This window comes from Centroberyx gerrardi, chromosome 17, assembly GCF_048128805.1.
Source record: "Centroberyx gerrardi isolate f3 chromosome 17, fCenGer3.hap1.cur.20231027, whole genome shotgun sequence".
NCBI lineage: Eukaryota > Metazoa > Chordata > Actinopteri > Beryciformes > Berycidae > Centroberyx > Centroberyx gerrardi.
In genome coordinates this window covers 18,986,603-19,008,159 of record NC_136013.1, presented here as the reverse complement: position 1 = coordinate 19,008,159, position 21,557 = coordinate 18,986,603, and the positions used below count along the sequence as shown (strand labels likewise).

General features: G+C 44.4%; 1 protein-coding gene across 3 annotated transcripts in view; it reads left to right on the top strand.

The window, feature by feature from the left end:
• The window catches only part of LOC139926453 (collagen alpha-1(XII) chain-like), a 63,774-nt gene that overhangs the window by 872 nt on the left and 41,345 nt on the right, over positions 1–21,557 (top strand). For all 3 annotated transcript variants that reach the window (XM_071918199.2, XM_071918198.2, XM_078289339.1), the window contains exons 2-17: positions 1,201–1,306; positions 5,178–5,294; positions 5,434–5,577; positions 6,036–6,089; positions 7,513–7,776; positions 8,050–8,214; positions 8,477–8,650; positions 8,871–9,161; positions 9,346–9,948; positions 10,827–11,105; positions 11,215–11,490; positions 11,684–11,956; positions 18,646–18,915; positions 20,723–20,989; positions 21,114–21,306; positions 21,416–21,540. In XM_071918199.2, coding sequence (XP_071774300.1) covers positions 1,237–1,306; positions 5,178–5,294; positions 5,434–5,577; positions 6,036–6,089; positions 7,513–7,776; positions 8,050–8,214; positions 8,477–8,650; positions 8,871–9,161; positions 9,346–9,948; positions 10,827–11,105; positions 11,215–11,490; positions 11,684–11,956; positions 18,646–18,915; positions 20,723–20,989; positions 21,114–21,306; positions 21,416–21,540 — 3,565 coding nt within the window. In that variant the 5' untranslated portion in view covers positions 1,201–1,236. The remainder of the gene's footprint in view (positions 1–1,200; positions 1,307–5,177; positions 5,295–5,433; positions 5,578–6,035; positions 6,090–7,512; positions 7,777–8,049; positions 8,215–8,476; positions 8,651–8,870; positions 9,162–9,345; positions 9,949–10,826; positions 11,106–11,214; positions 11,491–11,683; positions 11,957–18,645; positions 18,916–20,722; positions 20,990–21,113; positions 21,307–21,415; positions 21,541–21,557) is intronic.

Below are 21,557 nucleotides of genomic sequence, written 5' to 3'. Positions count from 1 at the left end.
TGCAAAAGTGGAGGAAGATTCCCCTAATATTTTGTACATTCAGTGTATATAAAGAGTTCAGCAAAACTTTAAGTCCCTATGGGAATATTATATAATATTATAGTGATATCATAGGAGATAAATAAAATTGCCTCCCATTAAGTACGATAAGGTCACTCTAAACTCAGTATTCACTATAAGCCCCTATAGGAATATTTTTGTTAAGGCATCCTAATTCGTAGTAGTAAATCTCTTTTAAATATAGTAGAGACAAATTATTTGATGTTCACTTGATAGTTGAAAACTGCCCTTGAGCAGCGGTTGCCTAATTTTTTAACAAAGTGAATCACACAGAAATGACCAGTGTCAAGCCAGCCTAAATAAAACTTAGGATTTCCGGGAAAAATCTAAATAAAAATAAAAAAATAAAACCCATATTGATGAGCTTGTGTTGAGACGTTTTTTTGAGTAGCATAATAGAAGTATGGAAATACACTGGCGTCAGTTAGGTAACGTTAGGTATGGCAAGGTGTGGCACTCGCGGTATAAGCATAAGGGGGTGTCAATTGTATCTATATTGTTTTTATCATCACAATGGAAAATAACTAGATCAAGCAAAAATAGCTAGAAATCTATTTTCAAGATCTTAAAAAAATCACATTCAGGACCAATGTTCCCTCTGATAATTTGACCTATGTCTAATAATTTATGACATTGACCATCACTGATGACCATCAGTCATCAGTCATTGCTCCATAAATTTAGTCATTTTAAGCGGGTTGGAATTTATGGTGGCAAATCATATTAAATTCAGAGACTTTTCCATAACTTAGGCTTTAGCAAAATGATACCCATGCCAATTTGAAAATGAAGAATAGATCTATGTAAAAGCAGCAATCTGTAGTAAATGAAATTCACTTTTTTCCCCAAAATGTCCTTTATTTTCATCTCACTTTTGTTGTCCTTTATTTTGATACGATCTTTTGTTGCTCACCCCATTGTTCAGTCCTTTTTTCCAAGTGACAAATTCCGCTTTTATTTTGAAGGCAAAATAGCCGAGCTTCCGGTCACACTGTCTAAATCTGTCTGATTTGACGCAGCAGTAAATTAGACACCAGTTTGTCCCTTGGCATTTGGCCCCCAGTCACACCAGGTTGTGTTACAGACTCCTGGCTGTGCCCAGTCTGCAGCTGAAGCCCAGTGTTCTCCCTCTGTCCTCAGACTGATTGATGCGCTGCTGACCCTCAAGGGCCAAACATGAAGATCGGGCTGTCAGTGGCCACCGCTGCCTTCCTCGCAGCTCTATTATGCTCCGTAGAAGCTCAAGGTAAATGAAACCAGCACCCCACAGTCCACCAACATATACTGTCCCACTCTCTCTCTCTCTCTCTCTCTCTCTCTCTCTCTCTCTCACCATCCGTTGTTTGATGTTACAGTGATTAGTTTTTGTTTTTAAGTCAGAGAGCCATCACATGGAAACACTGCAATAAGTATCTGTGTTAATCATCTGAATAAAGTTATTCCCAGCTTCATGTGTATGATATTTGACTGTGTGTGTATGTCAGACTTACTGTCTGATTTCCTGATGTTTGTCATGCCTTTATCCCCCACTTGCAGCGTATTTTGTCAGATTTATCTGTCTAGACACGTTGCCGTCTTTGATGTAAAATTCAAATCCAGATCCCACTTACTTTTATTTAGGCTGTAATTTAGTCGGTTTAAAACCAATACCTCAGGCGTCATTTTCTCATTCCGATTTGGCAAAGATAAGCAACCAAGTACACTGAAGTTTATTTCATTTACAATTTCCAATTAAATGTCTTTAAACAGCAGGGCACGGACAAGGAGCAGAACAAAAGCCATTTCACGGCTAAATGTTCCTCTGTAATCGCTTTAGCAGAGCTGTTGCTGTTTTCGATTTGCTTTTGTGATAGTGAGGGTCTGCTCCGTGTCCAAAACCAAATTTGGTAGAAACATTGCCAAATCCATGGTAATTATGCATAGAAATGTGCGATCACTTATGTTCAGCTTATGATGATTATCTTGAGGTTGCACTAGATTCTTGTAAACCTGTGTAAATCTAATCTGCAGTGGTTATACAGTGGTTGATATAAAAGTATTGTATTTAGTCATACCTCTCTAAGTAAATACAGTTTTTTTTAGTTATTAAATGTGTAACAACAATATACAGAAATAGTACATAGTACAATAGTAACAGTACTTAACAAAAAAGCAATAGGTCTTCTGTGCTTATATAGTATCATTGTTGCAATAGTAATTAAATGCTTATTACATGCTGTACATGTCACATGAGCTAATAGACTAGTTATAGTTATAGTTATAATCTGTCAATAGTTTTGACAAAATATGACTCAAAGTAATTTCATATGCAAACAATTTTAGTCCAAATAGTGAATATGGCAATATGGTATGGAAAATTTCAAGATTTTTTCCTCCTGAAAAGCTGCCCGGTGGGGGGAGAGGAGCCGAACGTCTCCTCTCATATATCTTCACTCACGGAATGGAAAGACGTAATACGAGAATCGCAAATTAATCCTCAGACAGCGCAAAGACAAAGAGCCTTTCTCGGGCTTCTTTTTTGCGGGCATTCGCAAAAACGCTGAGTTGCAATCCATATGGAAAGTTAATATGCAGTAATGTTTAATGTCAGCACATGTTGTGGAATTACTTTGGCATCTGTCCTGCCTCTTTGGGAGAGTCGGTGTTCTTTCCTCCTCCGCTTGGTCTCTCCTCCTGGCAGTAGTGCAGGCCAGGCTGGCTGGCTGGCTGGAGGCTGAGGTTACTAACAGAACAGTAGCCAGGCTCCGGCCTCTGGGAGCCACGGAGGTGTCCTTTATTAGGAACTGATGGGACAGACATCCATATACCTGACAAGAGCAACCACAAGTCCCAGCACACCAGAGGTTGTTATTTCGACAGTACCGTCTTTCTTCCTCTAGGGTTTTTTCTTTTTTAACACAAGAAGATAAGATCAGAGAAACTGTAACAAACTGATATGACATGTTCACACCTTCTTGCGATGAAAAAACTTGGGAGAGGCAAGCGCGTTGCTCACTTGAGTGAAGACCCGCCTAAAACTTTCTTCCAAATTTTCTCATCCACCGTCAGCTTCACACCTCACCACGCTACTCACACACACACGCACACACGCACACACACACACACACACACACCCCTTACCAACATGTCAAAGTGCGTTTGGTGTCGGAGATGAGTACTCGTGGAGAAATGAGGGGGAAACCGGCCCATCCGGGCTCCTTGAGTTGATATGCCAGGTTGGTGATCCTCCAATGCCAGCTTTTTAAGTTTTCGGTGGGCTCCTGTTTGTCATCTGCCTGTGCATTCAGTGTCCCAAGCTATGGCTTCCTCCTCCAAGTGTATTTTACAATGATATTCTCGCCTGCCATGGGCCCCTTCTGTTTAACACATGCATGCATCTACATGGCAAAGCTCTTTCTTGATATATTCCAGTCTTCTGCATGCATGCTTTACTTTTCATCGTCCCCATTATGGACTAGTGGAAGAATTAGGGCCTATCTAGCAAAGTACTGCAACTCAGTGTTGTTTGCATAGTGGAAATTATATCGTGTTAACCTCTTTTAGCACTGTAATTTTCTTGCATACTAAGCCGAGTTTACTTTGTTCGTCTTGTCTTACCTAAACTCTTCAAAAGCACATTATTGCCATGGAAGACTAATTTGCTATGTAATAATATACCTTTTCAGCAGAGTCATATCTAAGTTGTTAGGAGAAGTTTAGAATCTCCCCAATATGGTCTTTGAAGTTCAGCTGGTCTTGAAACACATTCAACTTCACTCATTAGACTCAAGTGAAGAGTTTCATTACAAAATGAAATATCCATCATTTTAAAAAGTGACACATACTTTTACAAAATGATTGATGACATATAATTAAAACAAACTATATGGCCATTTTTTAAAGACTAGATCCTCTACACTTCAGAGATAATGAATGATGAACTCCAGGCAATGATTTTTTTTTTTCCCAAATGGAAGGACAGCATTTTGGAATTCAACTCTTCAAATACTTCTGCCATAATTGTACATATAAACAACACGCACTAAGTATTAACACCCCTCCTCTTTAACCTTGGTTTAAACCTTTCTCAGCCACTAGCCTGCCAAGGCTGCATGCCAAGATCCAGTAAGAAAGAATATCATTTTAAAATATGTTTGTCATCTGTCTGTGTGGTCCCCACTGTACATGGAAACTACCGTCCAGTCAATCAAAGTTGTTGAGCCAAACAACTTTCTCATGTACATGATGCATGACGCTGTGATCGAGTCAGCCCCATGTGGAGGCGCGTGGTCTTGTCCGACTGTAACTGTCGATGTCTTCCTGTGTTTATTTCAATGTACACACTTCCTCTGTTATAGTGTCTCTCAACAGCCTCTTCATTTTGATTGTCCAAAGTAGTGTCTCGTCCCCTCACGCCGTCTCATGCATTATGCTGCCAATGAAAAGAAAGTACACAAGAGTCTCCAGCGACGCATTGTGTATTCTTTTTGAGAGGTTTGCAATGGATGTGTGCCAATCACTTGTGTAAAGAGTCTAAATAAACAACAAATCACTTCTCATCTTTGAAATATGTTTATATACGATGTATATATAACATATGGTGTCCAATTCTGTCAGTGTTACTTCAATAACTACCTGGCAACCTTGATTCCATTGTATAATCAGTAACTTGTGAATGAAATGATTGTTGTACTTCTGTGATGCTGAGACCAGCTCCGTCATGAAGGCAGTTTAATTTGTGGTTGGGGCATGCGTTGTGATGACTGCACTCAGCATGTGTTGGATGGTTCACTCAATGTTTGCACTTTGGTAGAGTTTGTGTGGAGTTGTCCGGTGCTTGAGTTGCTGGCCGCCTCGGTCGCGCAACTCAAACAAACGCCATTTTTCCTCCAAAATGGCTTCTCACCACTTTTCCAGTGTCGTTACGTGTTCTTTATTTGTCACCGTCACAAATGGATGTCAGTTCTATTCGTCTGTCCCCAACAATGAACAAGTCCGCTTCAGTCATGAAGTGTTTGTCGTTGGGATCAATGTGAATGCCTGATTGAAAAAAAAATGATTTGATCATAAATATCACAGTAGTCATACACAGCTTTATGTTTGCTGTAATTTAACATTGTTTCACCTCTTGTTTGCAGTGGAACCCCCTTCAGACTTGAAATTTAAAATTCTAAATGAAAACACAGTGCAAATGTCATGGACAAGACCCTCATCAAGGATAGAGGGCTACAGAATACAAGTCATCTCAGACACAGGTCAGTATGGATTCAACACTTAACTCAACATAATTATAATTATGATAACATTATTAGTATTGACATATTCACTGCTCTAATTCTACTCTATTGATCCCTGAAACCATCGTCACTGCAAACTCTCCATTCCCTCTCCCAGATGAACCGGCCAGAGAACTCAGCCTCCCCTCTTCTGCCACTACGACCTCCATCACTGACCTGACCCCTGACCTCGACTACTCGGTGTCCATAAACTCCTATGATGGCACCGAGGAGAGCATCCCCATCTTTGGACAACTGACCAGTAAGTGCACGCTTAATGTTGGGTTAGTATAATAGTCTACTAGGGGTTTTCTTTTATGGTAACGCGAGCAGCTTCTAAACAGAAAATGTGTCCTTATCTCCAGAAATATCACTGTGGATACTGTCACAGTCAAATTTTCCATTTTTATCCACTTCATTTTATATGGAGCTGTTCATTGGTCTCACATCAAAGATTAAAACGGGCTGGGACAGACTCCTTTTTTCTGGCAATGGCAAACAGTAAGAAATCACATCTGTTTATTGAAGCCTGAATCACTTACTGTTTATAGCTAATGTAGCAGAAAGATATGTGTTTGTGTGTGTATGCGGTTTTGATCCCATCGACCGGTTTTTATGACGTGTTGATTCTCTTGCCTTTTTCCGCTGTGAAAAGGCGCACATGAGACAGGGGCGGCAATGTGTGCGCTGCTAACTCCGCGAGTGTTTCCTGTGTTTCAGTCCAGTCCAGCAACACCAGCGGACGAGTCAGGAGGCCACAGTCAGATGCAATCAGTGAGTATGTTTACTGTAGTGTCAACCAAAATTTGAACAGGGCCTGTCCTTTCCAATTCCCCCTGCAGATTCACTTTTTTTTAATAAATGTTTTTCCATAGGACTTCCATCATAATATTTTTTTTTCCCCTGCCGGAATAATTTGCTCAGACCTACATTTTACTTTCTGTCGAGTTGTCACCGGCCGGGCGGACGGGGCTCCGACAGTGGCTGGGAACGTACACATTAGTCCCCTTAATTGAAACCAGTCTGCACATCAAAAAAACACAGGAGAGGAAGGCTTGAAGCAAGGAGACAGGGGTTCTGTTATGCGTCATGTAGTGAAGGGGGGGTGAAACTGCTCCAATGATCCCAAGCAGAGTGTCAATGACGTCGCCGTTTTGCCACCTAGCTGCGAGTCTCGTCCCCTTAACTGTTAAAAGATGTGGAAAAGCATTACAGCTCTTGATCAGATGTCCCCTCTTTCAACCTGTCCTCTGCCCCTGTCCGAGAGTCCGGTCTGTGGTGAGTGGCAGGGAGATTCACTTTTTCCCCCCGCCGTGTTGATTCTTCTGCTGGAAACTGCACCCGTAGGTCCAGATGCTCCTAAACCCTTATTTATGGTAAAACGCTCATAGCGCTCCTTTCACAACCGCTCTAATTGTGTGACTAAACCCCTACTTTGATGCCTTCGTTTTGACATTAGGAGAGAGAATTTGGAAAAAAAAAAAATATATAACATCCTTTAAAGTATGAGGCTTATGAGATGTGAGGGACAAAATTCAGAGTCAATGAGACCTGGGGGAATGAGGATTTAAGTCCATCCACATAAGTCCTGCCAATTATTTCAATAGAGTCATCTTAAATGTTCCAGAGAATTTCATCTGTGATTTAAAGCCCACCGGGATTTGAAAGTATAAAACTGAACATTGCTGGTGAAACCTCTGCTGAATGTTTAGTCTATAAAGCCACATTCTTGTCTCTGCTGGAATGACTTTACCAGCCCACTGTTTGGCACCGGCCTTCTTTGGCTGATATTTCCTTTGATGTCAGAACGCATATCTCCGAGCCATCCAACAAACTGTCAGGGATTTGATTTTATTTAGACAGCCAGGATGAGAAATGTGCCAAAGCAAGAATACTGTTCCAAGACCAAGGTGTTGCTACCATACCTTGGCACCTTCGGTCTCACAGGACCATATTCTACTGGCACATTTCTGGCCTGGGAAAAAGCCTGGTTCTGGGCACAAATGATGCGCTTCCCTACATTTCAAGTTTTTCCATCAATCACCACCCAGTAGTAAAACCCGAACTGGTCCCAATCTGGATAAACCAAGCAATGCACTTTGATTGATGATCAGTTTCTTTTACGAGTATTTCATTTTTGCATGGTTCCATTACTTGAGGTGACTCTTTGTCCTCTCTCTCCACCCTCTGTCCTCAGAGTGTTCGGTCAGTGCGATAGCAGATCTGGTCTTTCTGGTGGACGGCTCGTGGAGCGTGGGCAGGGAGAACTTTAAGCACATCCGCAGCTTCATCAGTGCCATGGCGGGGGCCTTTGACATTGGCGAGGACAAGACCCGGGTGGCCGTGGTCCAGTACAGCACGGACACCCGCACAGAGTTCCCCCTCACCCGCTACACCAAGAGAGGAGACCTGCTCCGGGCCATCAACACCCTGCCGTACAAGGGAGGAAACACTATGACAGGTAAGGATTCTTTAGAGGGAGGACCATTTGGATGGACCAGAGATTTATTGATACCTCCTAGTTAATGATCTGGCAACGGGTCGAAGAAATACGATTTCTCTGAAGCTCCAATGTTTTATGGAACATATATGGGCCAATATGTGCTAGCACAATTTTGAGTGTTCGCTTCTTTCTTAAACATGAATGTAGGCCTGCAAACCTGAATATTACCTTAATCTTCCTTTATGGGATATGATTTAATGATATACATCCGATTCCGCTTGCTGTCTCTAGGTGATGCCATAGATTACCTGCTGAGAAACATCTTCACGGAGGCAGCTGGATCCAGGAAAGCTTTTCCAAAGGTAGCCATGATCATCACTGATGGAAAATCCCAGGACCCAGTGGAAGAGTATGCTAAAAGACTTAGGAACATCGGAGTGGAAATATTTGTCCTAGGTATGGTTTATTATTCACTGTTTTGTTGAATACTGCTCTCCCATGTGAATGTCTGCCTGTTCTTGGAAACTGCTTTATTTTCCATTGATTTTTGGTTGCGAGATCCCTACTGGACATAGTACAAGTCGAGGAATATTTTTTTCTAACATACACATTATGTTGAAAAACATTGAAGTAACGGCACTCTACCACATGTGCAATGCAGCCGGTGAGTTAAAGCCTTGTGACGTAACATTGTTGCGCTTCACGTTTCATAATTCAGGCATCAAAGGAGCAGATGAGGATGAGCTGAGGGAAATGGCCTCCACACCTCACGGCAAACATGTGTACAACGTGCCCAACTTTGACATGATCCAGGAGGTGCAGAAGCAGATCATCACGGAGGTGTGCTCCGGTGTCGATGACCAGCTCAACTCTCTGGTCAGCGGAGAAGAAAGTAAGTCAATGGATCTTTCATTGTTTAAGTTCAGGTTTAGTATTACATTACTTAGGGTTCTATGCTTTTGACATTAAATGAATGGGAAGCTGTTTGGGCAGTTCATCTGTTCAGGCTACATTGTAAACAGCTCATCAGATCAAGCTCACTTGTGTCATCAGATTCTCCCACCTGTCCCATTCACCCCAACTCTTCTTCATTTCCTGCCATTTTTCCTTAGTGGTGGAGCCAGCCTCTAACCTGCAGGTGACAGAAATTGCCTCCAAGTCTATGAGGGTGACATGGGACCCCTCCCTGGGTGAAATCTCAGGCTACAAGCTCACCCTCGCCCCCATGCTGCCCGGAATGAAACGCCAAGAGCTGTACATGGGACCCACCCAGACGTCCATCAATGTCCGTGACCTTTCCCCCGAGACCGAGTACGAGATCAGCCTGTACGCCCTCAAAGGTCTGACGCCAAGTGAACCCGTCATGGCCATGGAGAAGACCCAGCCTGTCAAGGTGTCGACAGGTGAGCTGGTTTGTTGTGGATGCCTTATCACCTCTCCTTGTCTCCTTGTCCAAGTTAGACGCACATACACACACACACACACACGCAATCACAAAGTCCCTACAGACAAACATATTCCCTTCTGTTTCATCATGAAGGCCATACAAGGCCTTTAAATAACCCATGATTTCCTATCTTTACCCAGAATGCTCCCTGGGAGTGGATGTGCAGGCTGACGTGGTCCTACTGGTCGATGGCTCTTACAGTATTGGATTACAAAATTTTGCCAAGGTCCGTGCCTTCCTGGAGGTGCTGGTCAACTCCTTTGACATTGGACCCGGCAAGGTGCAGCTTAGCTTGGTCCAGTACAGCCGCGATCCCCACACTGAGTTTGCCCTCAACACCCACCATGACATTAGCGCTGTGGTCAAGGCCGTGCGCACCTTCCCCTACCGTGGAGGCTCTACTAACACCGGCAAAGCCATGACTTATGTCAGGGAGAAGATCTTTATCCGTGGCCGTGGAGCGAGACAAAACGTCCCCCGTGTCATGGTCCTCATCACAGACGGGAAGTCATCCGACTCTTTCAAGGATGCGGCGACCAACCTGCGGAATACTGATGTGGAAATCTTTGCCGTTGGTGTGAAGGACGCAGTGAGGACAGAGCTGGAGGCCATCGCTAATCCCCCGGCGGACAACCATGTCTTTGAGGTGGAGGACTTTGATGCCTTCCAGAGGATCTCCAAGGAGCTGACTCAGTCCATCTGTCTGAGGATTGAACAGGAGCTGCTCAACATTAAGAAGAGGAGTAAGTAGGATGGTTGCATATCTGTACAAGCTAAGCTCTAGGTCACAGTTGGTGACCTAGAGCTATATATATAGCTATATAACATACCCAAAATTTCCTGGCTTCAGTTCTGGTTTTGCTCATCAAAAAGTGCTTCCAGTGGGTAATTTCCATTTGTCCATGTTAGCACCGTCCTGTATGTTCATACTTTATTAGACACTGTACTAGCTTACTGGCTGGCAGGTCCATAGGACTAGGTCTAAATGGCAAAGAGCCAATGCAATCAAGAAAAAGTGAAATACAGCAGGATAAATACTGTATAGAGTCTGATGCTTTCAGACAAGGAGACACAAGCAAAACTTTCTCAACTCACTTGAGGTTAGCCTTCCTACAAATACCAGAAACCACATGCTCGCTGTTCGGAGAGACTCCATCACACCATTTGTTATCATTTACTGTTTTAAAACACTACAGCAACTGGAACAACAGTGTGTTATGACCTGACCATAAATTTGATTCAAAAGCGCTGAGAGGCAGTAGAGCCGTGGCTACTATTCCAACAGTGGTAGAATGACATCACTCCACACACTATGCTTATTGATACTGATGCCTGTAATCCCAAAACCCAGAGCAATTAGTAAGTCTAGCATTTCACGCTTGACAGCTTCTTTTAGCCTCATTAGCTGAATGTGTACAATTATGCCAGAGCAGTAATATAAGGCTATGGACAGAGAGGAACAGTGAATGAAGCAGAAGTAGCCCCATAAAACTCACAAATTTATGGTCTAATGACAGTATATATGTAGATATACTAATTTACATTTGTGACTTTACATGGTTCGTGCCAGTCCACTGCCTTCGATGAGGAACATTTTTAACAAGTACCCATTTGTTTTCAGGTCTGCTTCCACCCGAAAATCTGGAGTTCTCTGAGGTTACCTCCAGAAGCTTCCGCACCACCTGGACGTCTGCTGCCACCAGCGTCATGTCCTACCTGGTGCGCTTCCGCAAGGCTGAAGACGTCACTGGAGACTACATTTCCCTGGCAGTGCCTGGCGACACCACCACCACCGTCCTGCCCCACCTTTTCCCCCTCACCACCTACGAGGTCAACATCTTCGCTCAGTATGACAAAGGAGACAGTTTCCCTTTGACTGGTAGAGAGACCACACTTGAAGGTAAAAGGAATTGATTGGGAACTTAGGAGTATGCTAAAAGTGGACGCCATAATAGTCATCAGGATGAGGATGTCTGGCCTCCATCTAAAAAGTTCCCTCTCTTTTTCAGAACAAGGGACTGTACGAAACCTACGAGTAACGGAGGAGACGACGGACAGTTTCAGGGTGTCATGGCAAGCTGCTCCGGGTACGGTGATCCGGTACCGCCTGTCCTACATCCCACTGAGTGGTGCCGGAGAGGTCCTGGAGGCCCAGACCATTGGACCTGAGACCACCATAGTGCTCCAGGAGCTTTTCCCCATCACCACCTATCGTGTGTCTGTGTCTGCTGAGTATGCTACAGGCATAGGGGAGGAGATGCAGGTGGATGGCACCACCAAGGAAGGTGAGTCAGGAAAACTGGTGGTCAATAAGAAGTTATTTGTCAACAGCAAGTGACAAACTGCTAGCTGTGGAGTAAATGTTCCTTTGTCAAAGATCATTTCTCTGCTTTAAATGCAATCCAGTACAGACTATACTTATTTTACACTAGATGTATACTGTGAATGATTGGCTGATCCATTTTTGTTTGCTTTCAGTCCGAGGCTCTCCTCGCGACCTTCGCGTCTTTGACGAGACCACATCCACAATGAAACTGTCATGGCAGGCCGCTCCGGGAAACGTCGTTCAGTACCGCATTGCCTACAAACCTGCCGATGGCGGGGAGAGGAAGGAGATCGGTGTGAAGGGAGATATTACCGAGGCTCTGCTCAAGAACCTCCAGCCAGCCACTGAATACGAGCTGTTTGTTAGCGCTCGATACTCTTCTGGTTTGGGCGAACCTCTTCTGGGCGCAGGAACCACTTTGGAAGGTAAAGGAGACTTTTGTAATGTCTACTTTGAACTCTCTGCATGGTACTGATTACTTCTATAGCCGATGCGAGACAGAAGTGTGAAGCATGACTTGAGGCTGTGGGCACAGTGAGCGGGTAGTGCTGAGTAGACAAATGTACTGTGCTCTGCTTCCTGCAAGAAACCTTGGTTTACAACATTGATTACAAAGTATGCACAGTTATTGAGATTTTGCTAGTCTTTGACAGCATCAAAATGTTCATATTTCTCGATTTTTCATGGATATGAGATCATGCATGATGTCAAACTGTTGAAGTGAAGCCCATTGTCTCTAAGTCCCTCCAAGGATGGTGCGGTTGGCATTCTTTGCAGCAGACTGAATCAGAATTAAGGAAGCTGAGCTTTTACTTTGCAAGGTTGGTTGAGTATATGGGCTGTGGTTGGTGAGGAAAAGGCTGGAATGTGGCACTTGATGTAATTCTTTTGGCACAGACTGTGGGTTAGGTTGGCTTTGCCGCCCATGAAGGCAGTGAGATGGAAATGGGTGGGGGGATGCTTGTAAACTGGGAGAACTCATGGAATGGCTTGGAACAGACATAGAGAGCCATATGCCTGGCTGGTTCAGGAGCTTTAATACCTCTCCATCTCGGCCTGCTTAGGACATATGGTTTATTGTTTTACAATGCTTTATAAGACATATGGGGAATGTTTTATAATGAACCTCAGATATTAGTCTGACTATTTGTAATTCATATGGGTTTGCAATGCCACTGATCTCTGGCTATCGAGCTGCCAGTTTCACAGTCATCTGACCATGACCAGCAACAAAAGTCATCTCACTGTACTTTAAGGGGAGATGAAGGCAATGTCAAATCTGTGGTCGAGCCTCTTTTTCTGTCCATAGCAGACAGTCTTAGAAGGAGGGTCCTTGCACTTGAGAGGGAGGAACATCTGCTTTTCGGGAGTTGTCTTTTGCTGTAGGCTCCAGCACAGAGAGGGGGGAGATGTTATTGTCAGGGTCACACCAGAGGGAAGGAAATCTGAGGGTGAGGTGTGTGTTGAGAGAGGGGGGTGGGGTTTAGCTCTAGGGGGCTTGACAACAACAAAGGCACTGTATCCCACATAGAAGAATGTCTCTCTCCCCCAGTCAGTTCTGCTTGTGGCAGCTGAACCAAAGGTCACCAAACCTTGTACGACATTTTTATTGGAGTAGGGCGACAGCTCAGGGTTGGGTTTAGACTGATATGGCTTGGAAATATAGAATGGCCTGTACTAGCCTCTGACCTGGGCTATGGATTGGATTGGAGATCATTTGCTTGGTTTAGAGATAAGTAATTGTTGCCACAAGGGTTGACCCAAGACAATGGCCTAAAGGAAATTGGCCAAACTGAAAATAAATGGGAGGAGAGTGATTAGTTCCATTTGGCAACTATGACCTCTCACTCTGGTGCTAATAGATCAGAGAGTGGCTGTTGTTGTAGCATTAATAAAAAATGGGCATTGTGTTTTATTCATTTTTTCGTGTGCCAAGATGAAAACAGTGCTGTGGCTGTCTTCCTTGTTTCACATCTCTCTGACTCTAAGCTTAGCTCAACCTGAATGTTGAAAGTCGCTGCCAAATGGACGTCTCTCTGAAAAGCAGTTTGAGCCCACCAACACACCACGGCTATTCTATTCATCAGCAAGAGTGAAGTCCTTGTTTCTTAATGTCCCCTCCCTGCACTGCTGGCAGGAGCGAGGTCCCCAGTGCCAGGTGTGTCGTTATTTAACAGGGCCATTTATTACAGACCACAGGGACCTGTGCACTGGGTTGAATAAGAGGACTTTGACTCATACTGTGTCCTTCTGTGGACTTTCATGCTGCCATTTTGAATTCACAACCTGAATGATGCATGTTTGTTTATGTTCTGCGAAGTGAAAAAATGAGAAGAAAGGAGCATTTTTTTGCTGTATTTTCCATGTTCTTTGTTCCTACGTGATTACATAAATGGCTTCCTCAGGTCAAATCTGCACAGTCATCAACCATACACCCCCACAGGAAAAAGCAGACCAGCTCTGTGCTCCGTGACAAAGCACTTTGTTTAGTTAGCCCTATTAGGCTGTCATGACGTCAGCGCACCTCAACACTGATCTCATTGTTTTGAGTGCCACTAGCTTTGAGGGACCCTCTCTGTGAAGTCGTCCATGTAGGCGAGAACTCAGCGGAGGAAAATGGCTTTCACAATAACACCCCTTGTGGCTAACATTGGACAGTAGCCAATACAGAAGTCTTGAGTAGGACTGGATTATAACATCCTGTTGAATCGAATCGAACGGAAATAATTGCATCTCCAAGAGAGAGAAGATGTCATTGTAATTGCCAAGATGCACATCCCAAATAACACACTTACACCAACATGGGGAGAATATTTATTTTACTTAAGAAGAGGGAGTCTTACCCAACATGTGGAAGGTGTTACCTAAGAGGAACTTAAAAGCTGCATGAACTGTCTGTCTGGTCTCAAAGAGAACTGGCTGTTCACCTTCTTCCAGGGTGGGGCCAAGGACAGACAGAGAGTGGGAGGAGATGAGTAGAGGGAAGGGTAGTGGAAGGTCACATCTTCAGTCCCTGAAACAGCCGCTCTGTCCATCCCTGTAGATACTGAACCCCTACTTGGACTATAGGGCACTCCAAATGGTCTGACCCCTCTAGTGAAATGCATACACGTAGGCCTCAGAGGGACATACAAAGAAACAAATTCTAATTGTAATATGCGATTGAGCTTTAAATTCCAAATAAAATGGTTCTTACTACTACTTAACATTGTAATTGAGACATAATTCACTGGATCACTCACTACAATTTGAAGTACACTCAACCATTATTTAAGGAAGTTTCAAAATTTTTTGTTCGTAGTCTCCCAATCCTTTTTTTTTCTTCTTTCATTACATTCATTACATTCATGAGTAATCCAACAAGTAAACATCGGTTTTTTTCAATCGCATCTGTAATCCAAATACTGTGTTTAGTAACAGTAATAGATTACAGTTACCAGATTTTTATTTGTTTTCCAATTATACTCTGTCGGCTAACCTCAAACCTTAAAGTTACACGCAATTAGTGAGTGGCGAAACACCACAGCAGCCTGGTTTGATTTCCTCTCACAGTGATGCCTATGGAAACTGGGCTTTAGGTAATGCCAGGCTCTGTCAGTGGCACTGCCAGTCGGTTTTTCTCCACCAGTCTAGAGGTCCTTTGAGGTAAAAGGCTAGACATGGGCACCTCTGGCAGACAGATAGTGAACTCTTCATCTCCGTGGCTTAGATGTGTGTCTTAGTGAACCAAAAGCAATAAAGTAAGGGGAATTTGAAGAGGGGTGCCAGTGCTGAAATGGCACTTTAAAGGAGCTGTGTATTTCCTGGAGTGATTTTGGAGGAGCTTACAGAAGGAGCAAGATTTAATAAGACACGGCTTAGTTGGTTCTTTTAACTCAGGGTGTCTGACACTTTTCTTTCCATTTAGGCTGAGGTCCAAATTAATCATCAGTATTCTAAAATCATTTTGATACTTTTCAGCGCAAAAGATGGTCTCAATTGTGGTGTATAGATTGTTTCCTACGCATTTTCCTTTGGCGTTTTGATGTTTATGTATTACGGCAGTCAATTATATCTTCAGGCTTTAGGCATCTTTGGCTGCAGATGTGAAGGTCATGTCAACATGTCTCACAGGAAGCCTTTTAGATGATCTTCCTTTGCGTCATATGTGGTTTTTTGAGTGAAATTGGTGAGGCCTTGATGTGTATTTGTGATCAGGGGCCTCATTTATAAACATTGCGTACGCACAAAAGAAGGCGTACGCCACTTTCTAAGCAAACTTTGGGATTTATAAAAAACTTGACGGGAGAATGTGCGCACCGCCACGGAAACTTTGACCCATGCGTGCGCACATTTTGGAGACAGTGGGAAACGGCGACTGACATAGCAAAGCAGTAAAATACAGCAAAAAGTGGCATTATACACTCAGTTAACTTCCAGGCCGACTCCACATCAACTTAGAAACCCCTCTAATAATAATATTCCTTGTCGGAAGAACGTCTAGGCTACAACTAAATAGTGTCTTTGTTGCTTTCGTTTGAAAGCCGATCATTTGTCCAAAAAGCATCTACATGTCATTATAGGCTGACATGGTGTGAATTAGTCTCAAGTAAGTGCATTACAGTCTTTTAGCAGAGACCCAGTTTGTCACAATTAAATCTGACAAATTCAAGGTGTTAGGCAATTGGACTGGATGTCTCAAGGTAATAAATAATTATGCGTTATGACGCACGGGGCGCATTGGAGACGCCGGTGCCAGGCGCAGCGTCCTCTACAGCCAGCTGTTCACCCCGGTCGCACACTGTCTGATCCCCGAGTCAGAAAACGAGAATACAGAACTTGTCTATGCGTTTTTTATTAAAATCAAATGAATGTGAAATGCTGAGTGCGTGGTTACGTTCACTCTTTCCAAAAACAAAAGGCACATTTACGGTACCTGGGTATCGTAGCAGCATCTCATCTTCCTCTCTAACGTTAAGTCAGTGTCACGCTGTTTTTCTGGCACAATGCCACTAAATAGGGTTTCCCCCGTCATCGAAGTGTAACGTTCAAGAGGAGAGAGCTCCGGTATCTCCTCGCCCCGCCGGTGGTGCTGACACAACAGTCCAATGCGCTTCTTGGCGTAAACCTTTATATCGGACAATTTCTTTTTTATTTTTTTTTCTCCTCTCTGAGCTGCAGCATTAAATACTGCTGTGACATGTTGCCACTCAACAAACTGTTTCTGGTTGGTGACGCCCGAACTGAGGCCACCGGGAACATTTCTCTTTTCCGTCTGGTTCGGCTTTGCCAATTTCTCACACAGAGAATGGAATGACAAGTATATTTACATACACATCAGTATTCATTCAGGGCGTTTCATTGACCATATATGGTTAATTGTAGGAGTTAAGGGGTGGAGTATGAGGCTCGCGCCCAAGGCCTTGGCTTAAGAGCAACCTTCTCCTTGCAGGGTGGGATGCAGTATGGGTGATACTGAGAAGCAAGCCCAGATAAGGAGATTCTGAATAGTTTTATTAGCCTGAAATGAGATGTGTAGGACATGTATAGCAGTCATTAGTCATTAGTATGCTTACACAAAATTAAACAATTGACAGTTATTTATAAATGCATGTCTTACATGCATTTGTAAAGGAATACATTGCCACAACGCTTCAGCCAGGTCTGTGGCCTATGTGTTTCGTGTATGTGCGTGCTTTACTTCTTGGCGTGGGCCCTTCTCCTAGCTTGTCTTCTAGTACGTAAGTGGGCCACTGTCTGCAGAAGTCATTATCCTGTGATCCTGTCGCCCTTGGTTCACACACAGCCGGAAAAGTCAGTCAAGTTCATCCTTTGCTGTTTGCTTGGCAAAGCCAATCCTTTGGATGGAGTGATCTGGGCATCTATAAAAGGCCCACATTGTTCTCAATTGTCCTCCAAATCTGGAACTCTTCATTAATTCCTGGTCGAATTCATTACTCTTCATGTCTGGGCTCTGCGCTCAAGGTGCAGATCACACTTGGCAGGCGGGACTGCTGCTGTTATTTCTGTCTGTTTAGATCAGTCACTTGAAGTAGTCGCCAATTCATCTGTAATGGATGAACACTCAGGAGGAGACGTAGATTGACAGATGGGCACAGTGATTTGACTTGACTGCCTTTTCTTGAATACGGCTGCTTAACAATTACAAGTTAATATGCATTTCACTAGCGGCAGATTTGTGTTGCGTCTCATCCTTTGCAATTGGCTTATTCATCAAACCTCATTCATCATTTAAGACCACCCGACTGCCTCGCTCTGGCTATGATTATATTGTCATTAGGTGCTGGCATGTGGGGATTCAGGGGTTTGAATGGGTCTATATCCCGGAGGTTGTGTGGGAGGGTATGTGTGGCGGTCCATCCTGCTGCGGTGGATGCCGCCTCTCTTTGCCGCAGCCAGACCAGAGTGTTGAGAGTCCATCTCAACAGGGGCGTCCTCCTAAGCCAAGCGTCTGCTGGCTGCCCATCATGAAACACCACCACAAAATCCCTCTACTGTATTTCTGTGCCTCTCTCCTTCCCCGATGGTCTCTCAGGAAAAACGAGCGAAGGAGAGAAAGGGAAAGGGCAACATCTGCAATTGTAGCAAACACACTTTTGTGGATCGGGTTTCCTCTGTTTCAATGGAAAATGAAAGTGCTGCCGGGAGAGGTGCTGAGGCTATGTGATTTGTGATTAGTTTTGCAGAGATTTTTCCAGGAGTCTGATTATGAAGGGAGTAAATCAGGTTGTTCAAACAGACCCTGAGGGGTTAAAGCGGAGACAGATGGATGTTTGTAGGTGGTTTATCACTCGGGCTGTTCATTTTGTCCATTTCGTGTCGCGCCCACTTCCTCAAACTCCCATGTATCCGCATTAGAAATCAACACCATCTAGAGAAAGGCATCACTGGGCTGGAGTTCCCAAAAGCATTTTAGGCCTAACGCCAACATCTTAGTCCAATTGTTGTGCTTTGGAACGCAGCAAAACAAAGCAAAATTAGACCCATTTCTTTTGGTAAACAGGGCCCAGCACACCTGATAATGATACTTATTTTCCATTCCCACTTTCCCTCTGCACGAGTTCTGTTTCTAGCTCAGTTTCTAATGTTGTTCCTTTTAACTTGTCTCCCACAGAACTTGGCTCGCCCAAAGACCTGGTGACCAAAGACGTCACCGACACCAGTTTTGCCGTGTCTTGGACTGCGGCGCCCGGCAACGTTCGTCACTACCGGCTCAAGTGGAAGTCTCTGATCAGCGAGGAGGCCGGAGAAAAGACGGTCCGAGGAGACATTACCGAGACGGTTCTGGAGGGTCTTACCCCAGAGACGCGCTATCAGGTCTCGGTGTACGCCGGCTATGGCCACGGAGAGGGGGAGCCACTGGTAGGAGAGGAAACCACAGATGGTAAGTCACTTCAGCTGCTTTAACGCTTCCACCATACGCTCGCTCTGGTAGCCCTTCTATCCTTCACTTCTCTCCCTCTCGCTTTCTGCATCCGCTCCATATCACTTTCTTTGTAACTCCTCCAATTTCTTTCTCTCTCTCTCTCTCTCTCTCTCTCTCTTTCTCTCTGTCACTGTTTCTGCCCCTCCCTCCCTCTTTTCCCTCCTTCCCTCCCTTTCCCTCCCTCTGCACTACATTTTGAGTTTCTGGGTGCCTCTTCCCCTGGTTACCTAAGAAGTGTGCAGCTAGAAAAGCATGATGTAGGCCAACAAAAGACACTATGACCCTGATACCAAAAGACATTTCATATGTATCTGAACACTAAAAAGGGGCAGCACAGAGAAAGCACCTGGAAGGAATGGACAGCCATTTCATGGTACCTTAGAAAACAGGTCCTAAATCCACTGAGTGTGTTAAGATGACCATTTTAAAAGCCCGGAATGCAAGCCTAGACTTAAGACTTTATTGTCTTAAACACATCATAACTCTTAAAGTTTTCATATGCCTGTTAAGCTGCAAATAGAACTCAGGCGCTCATCCTTTAGCTATGTGGAGCAGTGACATAGGTTTCACAGTTATCCAGGAAACAATGTTAAGCCGTGAGCCCCTTTTTGGGTGTGATGTGGAAAAAGTAATCAGTCATTGACAGTCACAGCTCATTCTTTCGAGCTGAGAGTTAATGTCATCGCTGTTGGCATTCACCTGTGCCATCGAGAACGTCACAGAGATGCTTTTGTAATCAGGGTGTTATAAGTCTTTGCGTGGCGTAGCGTGCCATCAAGAATGTGCACGTGTGTGTTATGTGCACATGCAGAGGTGATGTAATGTCCAGCACACCTGCACCCGGCTTTCATGGGAGATGCAGGACAGATAGACACTGGCGTTTCCCCTGTTAGACTCTAATGCTCAAATGAGAAAAGCACATTGAACGGAAACTTGCACCAATTGGGAGGGAATTTGTCCACCAGTTCGTGAAATGGAATGTGCAAACGGAAAAATATGTCCAACCGTCGTTATTGTTTATTGATTCTGGCAAGTGAGACAGGTGCCATATACACCAAAAACAACCTTGAGTCAACTCTGGAGGCTCGTATGGTTTATAACCATGATCACTTTGCTCATGCCTTCCCTGCGCCCACCATCTTTCCCTCTCTTTCCTTCTGCTCAACAGAAAATACAAGTCCGTTTGGGCCGAGCCACACACTGAAAACTTGGATGCGCTGCTTTTTTCCGTTCATAAAAAGCCTCCCTCTGAAGTAGAGCTGTCTGAATATTTTCCTCGGCTCGTTTAGAGGGCTCTGACAATTCACACTTGCCCTTCCTGTTCTGAAAAAAAAACAACACTCTATGGACACACAATGGAAAAAACAGAACTGTGGGTTTGCTCAAATTCACAAAACGTCTACGCTTGGCTCCAAACCCGACCAACTAAACACGATCAATCTTGTAAATGTGGGCCTGTTCAATGTATACTTGTGAAAACCGAGCTGTATTTGGGTGGGTTTGTGTTCACAAGCATATGGAAACTGAGCCGATACCCTGATGAAAGACTCTGAGGTAGCCAAGCGTGTTAGCGTTTACTTTACCCACCGGCAGGAAAGCCATACCGCTTATATTTCCAAAGGTATATTGGAAACGTAGGTGGTTAAGCACACATTTAGCACACATTCCATCTGAACAAGGCCCGAAAGTCTACATTTTCCATCAGCCCGTCCATCAGTCACTTTCCCCAGTTTAACCTTCATTCCGTTTTTTTCCTACTTTGTAGTCTCGGCCGCCGGCAGAGTGATAGTTGTCTCTGAGGAGACAGAGAAGAGCATGAAGGTGGCATGGCAACCGGCGCCTGGCAACGTGGTCAACTACCGCGTGACTTACAAGCCCCAGTCCGGAGGGCGCCAGCTGGCTGCCAAGGTGCCCGGTGGCACCACCTCCACCGTTCTGAGACGCCTCACTTCCCGCACCACCTACGACATCACCGTGCTGCCGGTGTACCGTCGGGGAGAAGGCAGAGCAAGGCAAGGAGAAGGAACAACACGTATGTTGCTCTATCATTTGTTCTTCATCTTCATTTAGTCTGCATCGTAGCACTTAAAGATTTGGTTTTGAATATGTCGACACACCATTATGTCACAGTATTATACCATTTCTCTCTTCTCCAGTGTCACCTTACAAAAGCCCCAGGAACCTCCAGACCTCAGAACCCACCAAGACCAGTTTCCGTGTGACCTGGGACCACGCTCCCGGCGAGGTTAAGGGCTACAAAGTCACTTTCCACCCCATCGGGGATGACATTGACCTGGGAGAACTCACGGTCGGGCCCTATGACAACACTGTGGTGCTGGAGGAGCTAAGGTGAGCCTTCGGGCTAAATCTCTGATCTAGTTCACATTAGTGTATTTCTCACTTCTCATTCTCATTTTCCTAAGTTCAAATGCTGAAAATGATTTATTTTATTGTACAGAGCTGGCACCAAATACACAGTGAGTGTGTTTGGTATGTTTGATGGAGGAGAGAGTATGCCATTGGCTGGCGAGGAGAAAACCACTCTCTCTGATGCGCCCGAGCCACCTCCTTTTGAGACACCAGGTAATGCATCTTCTTAA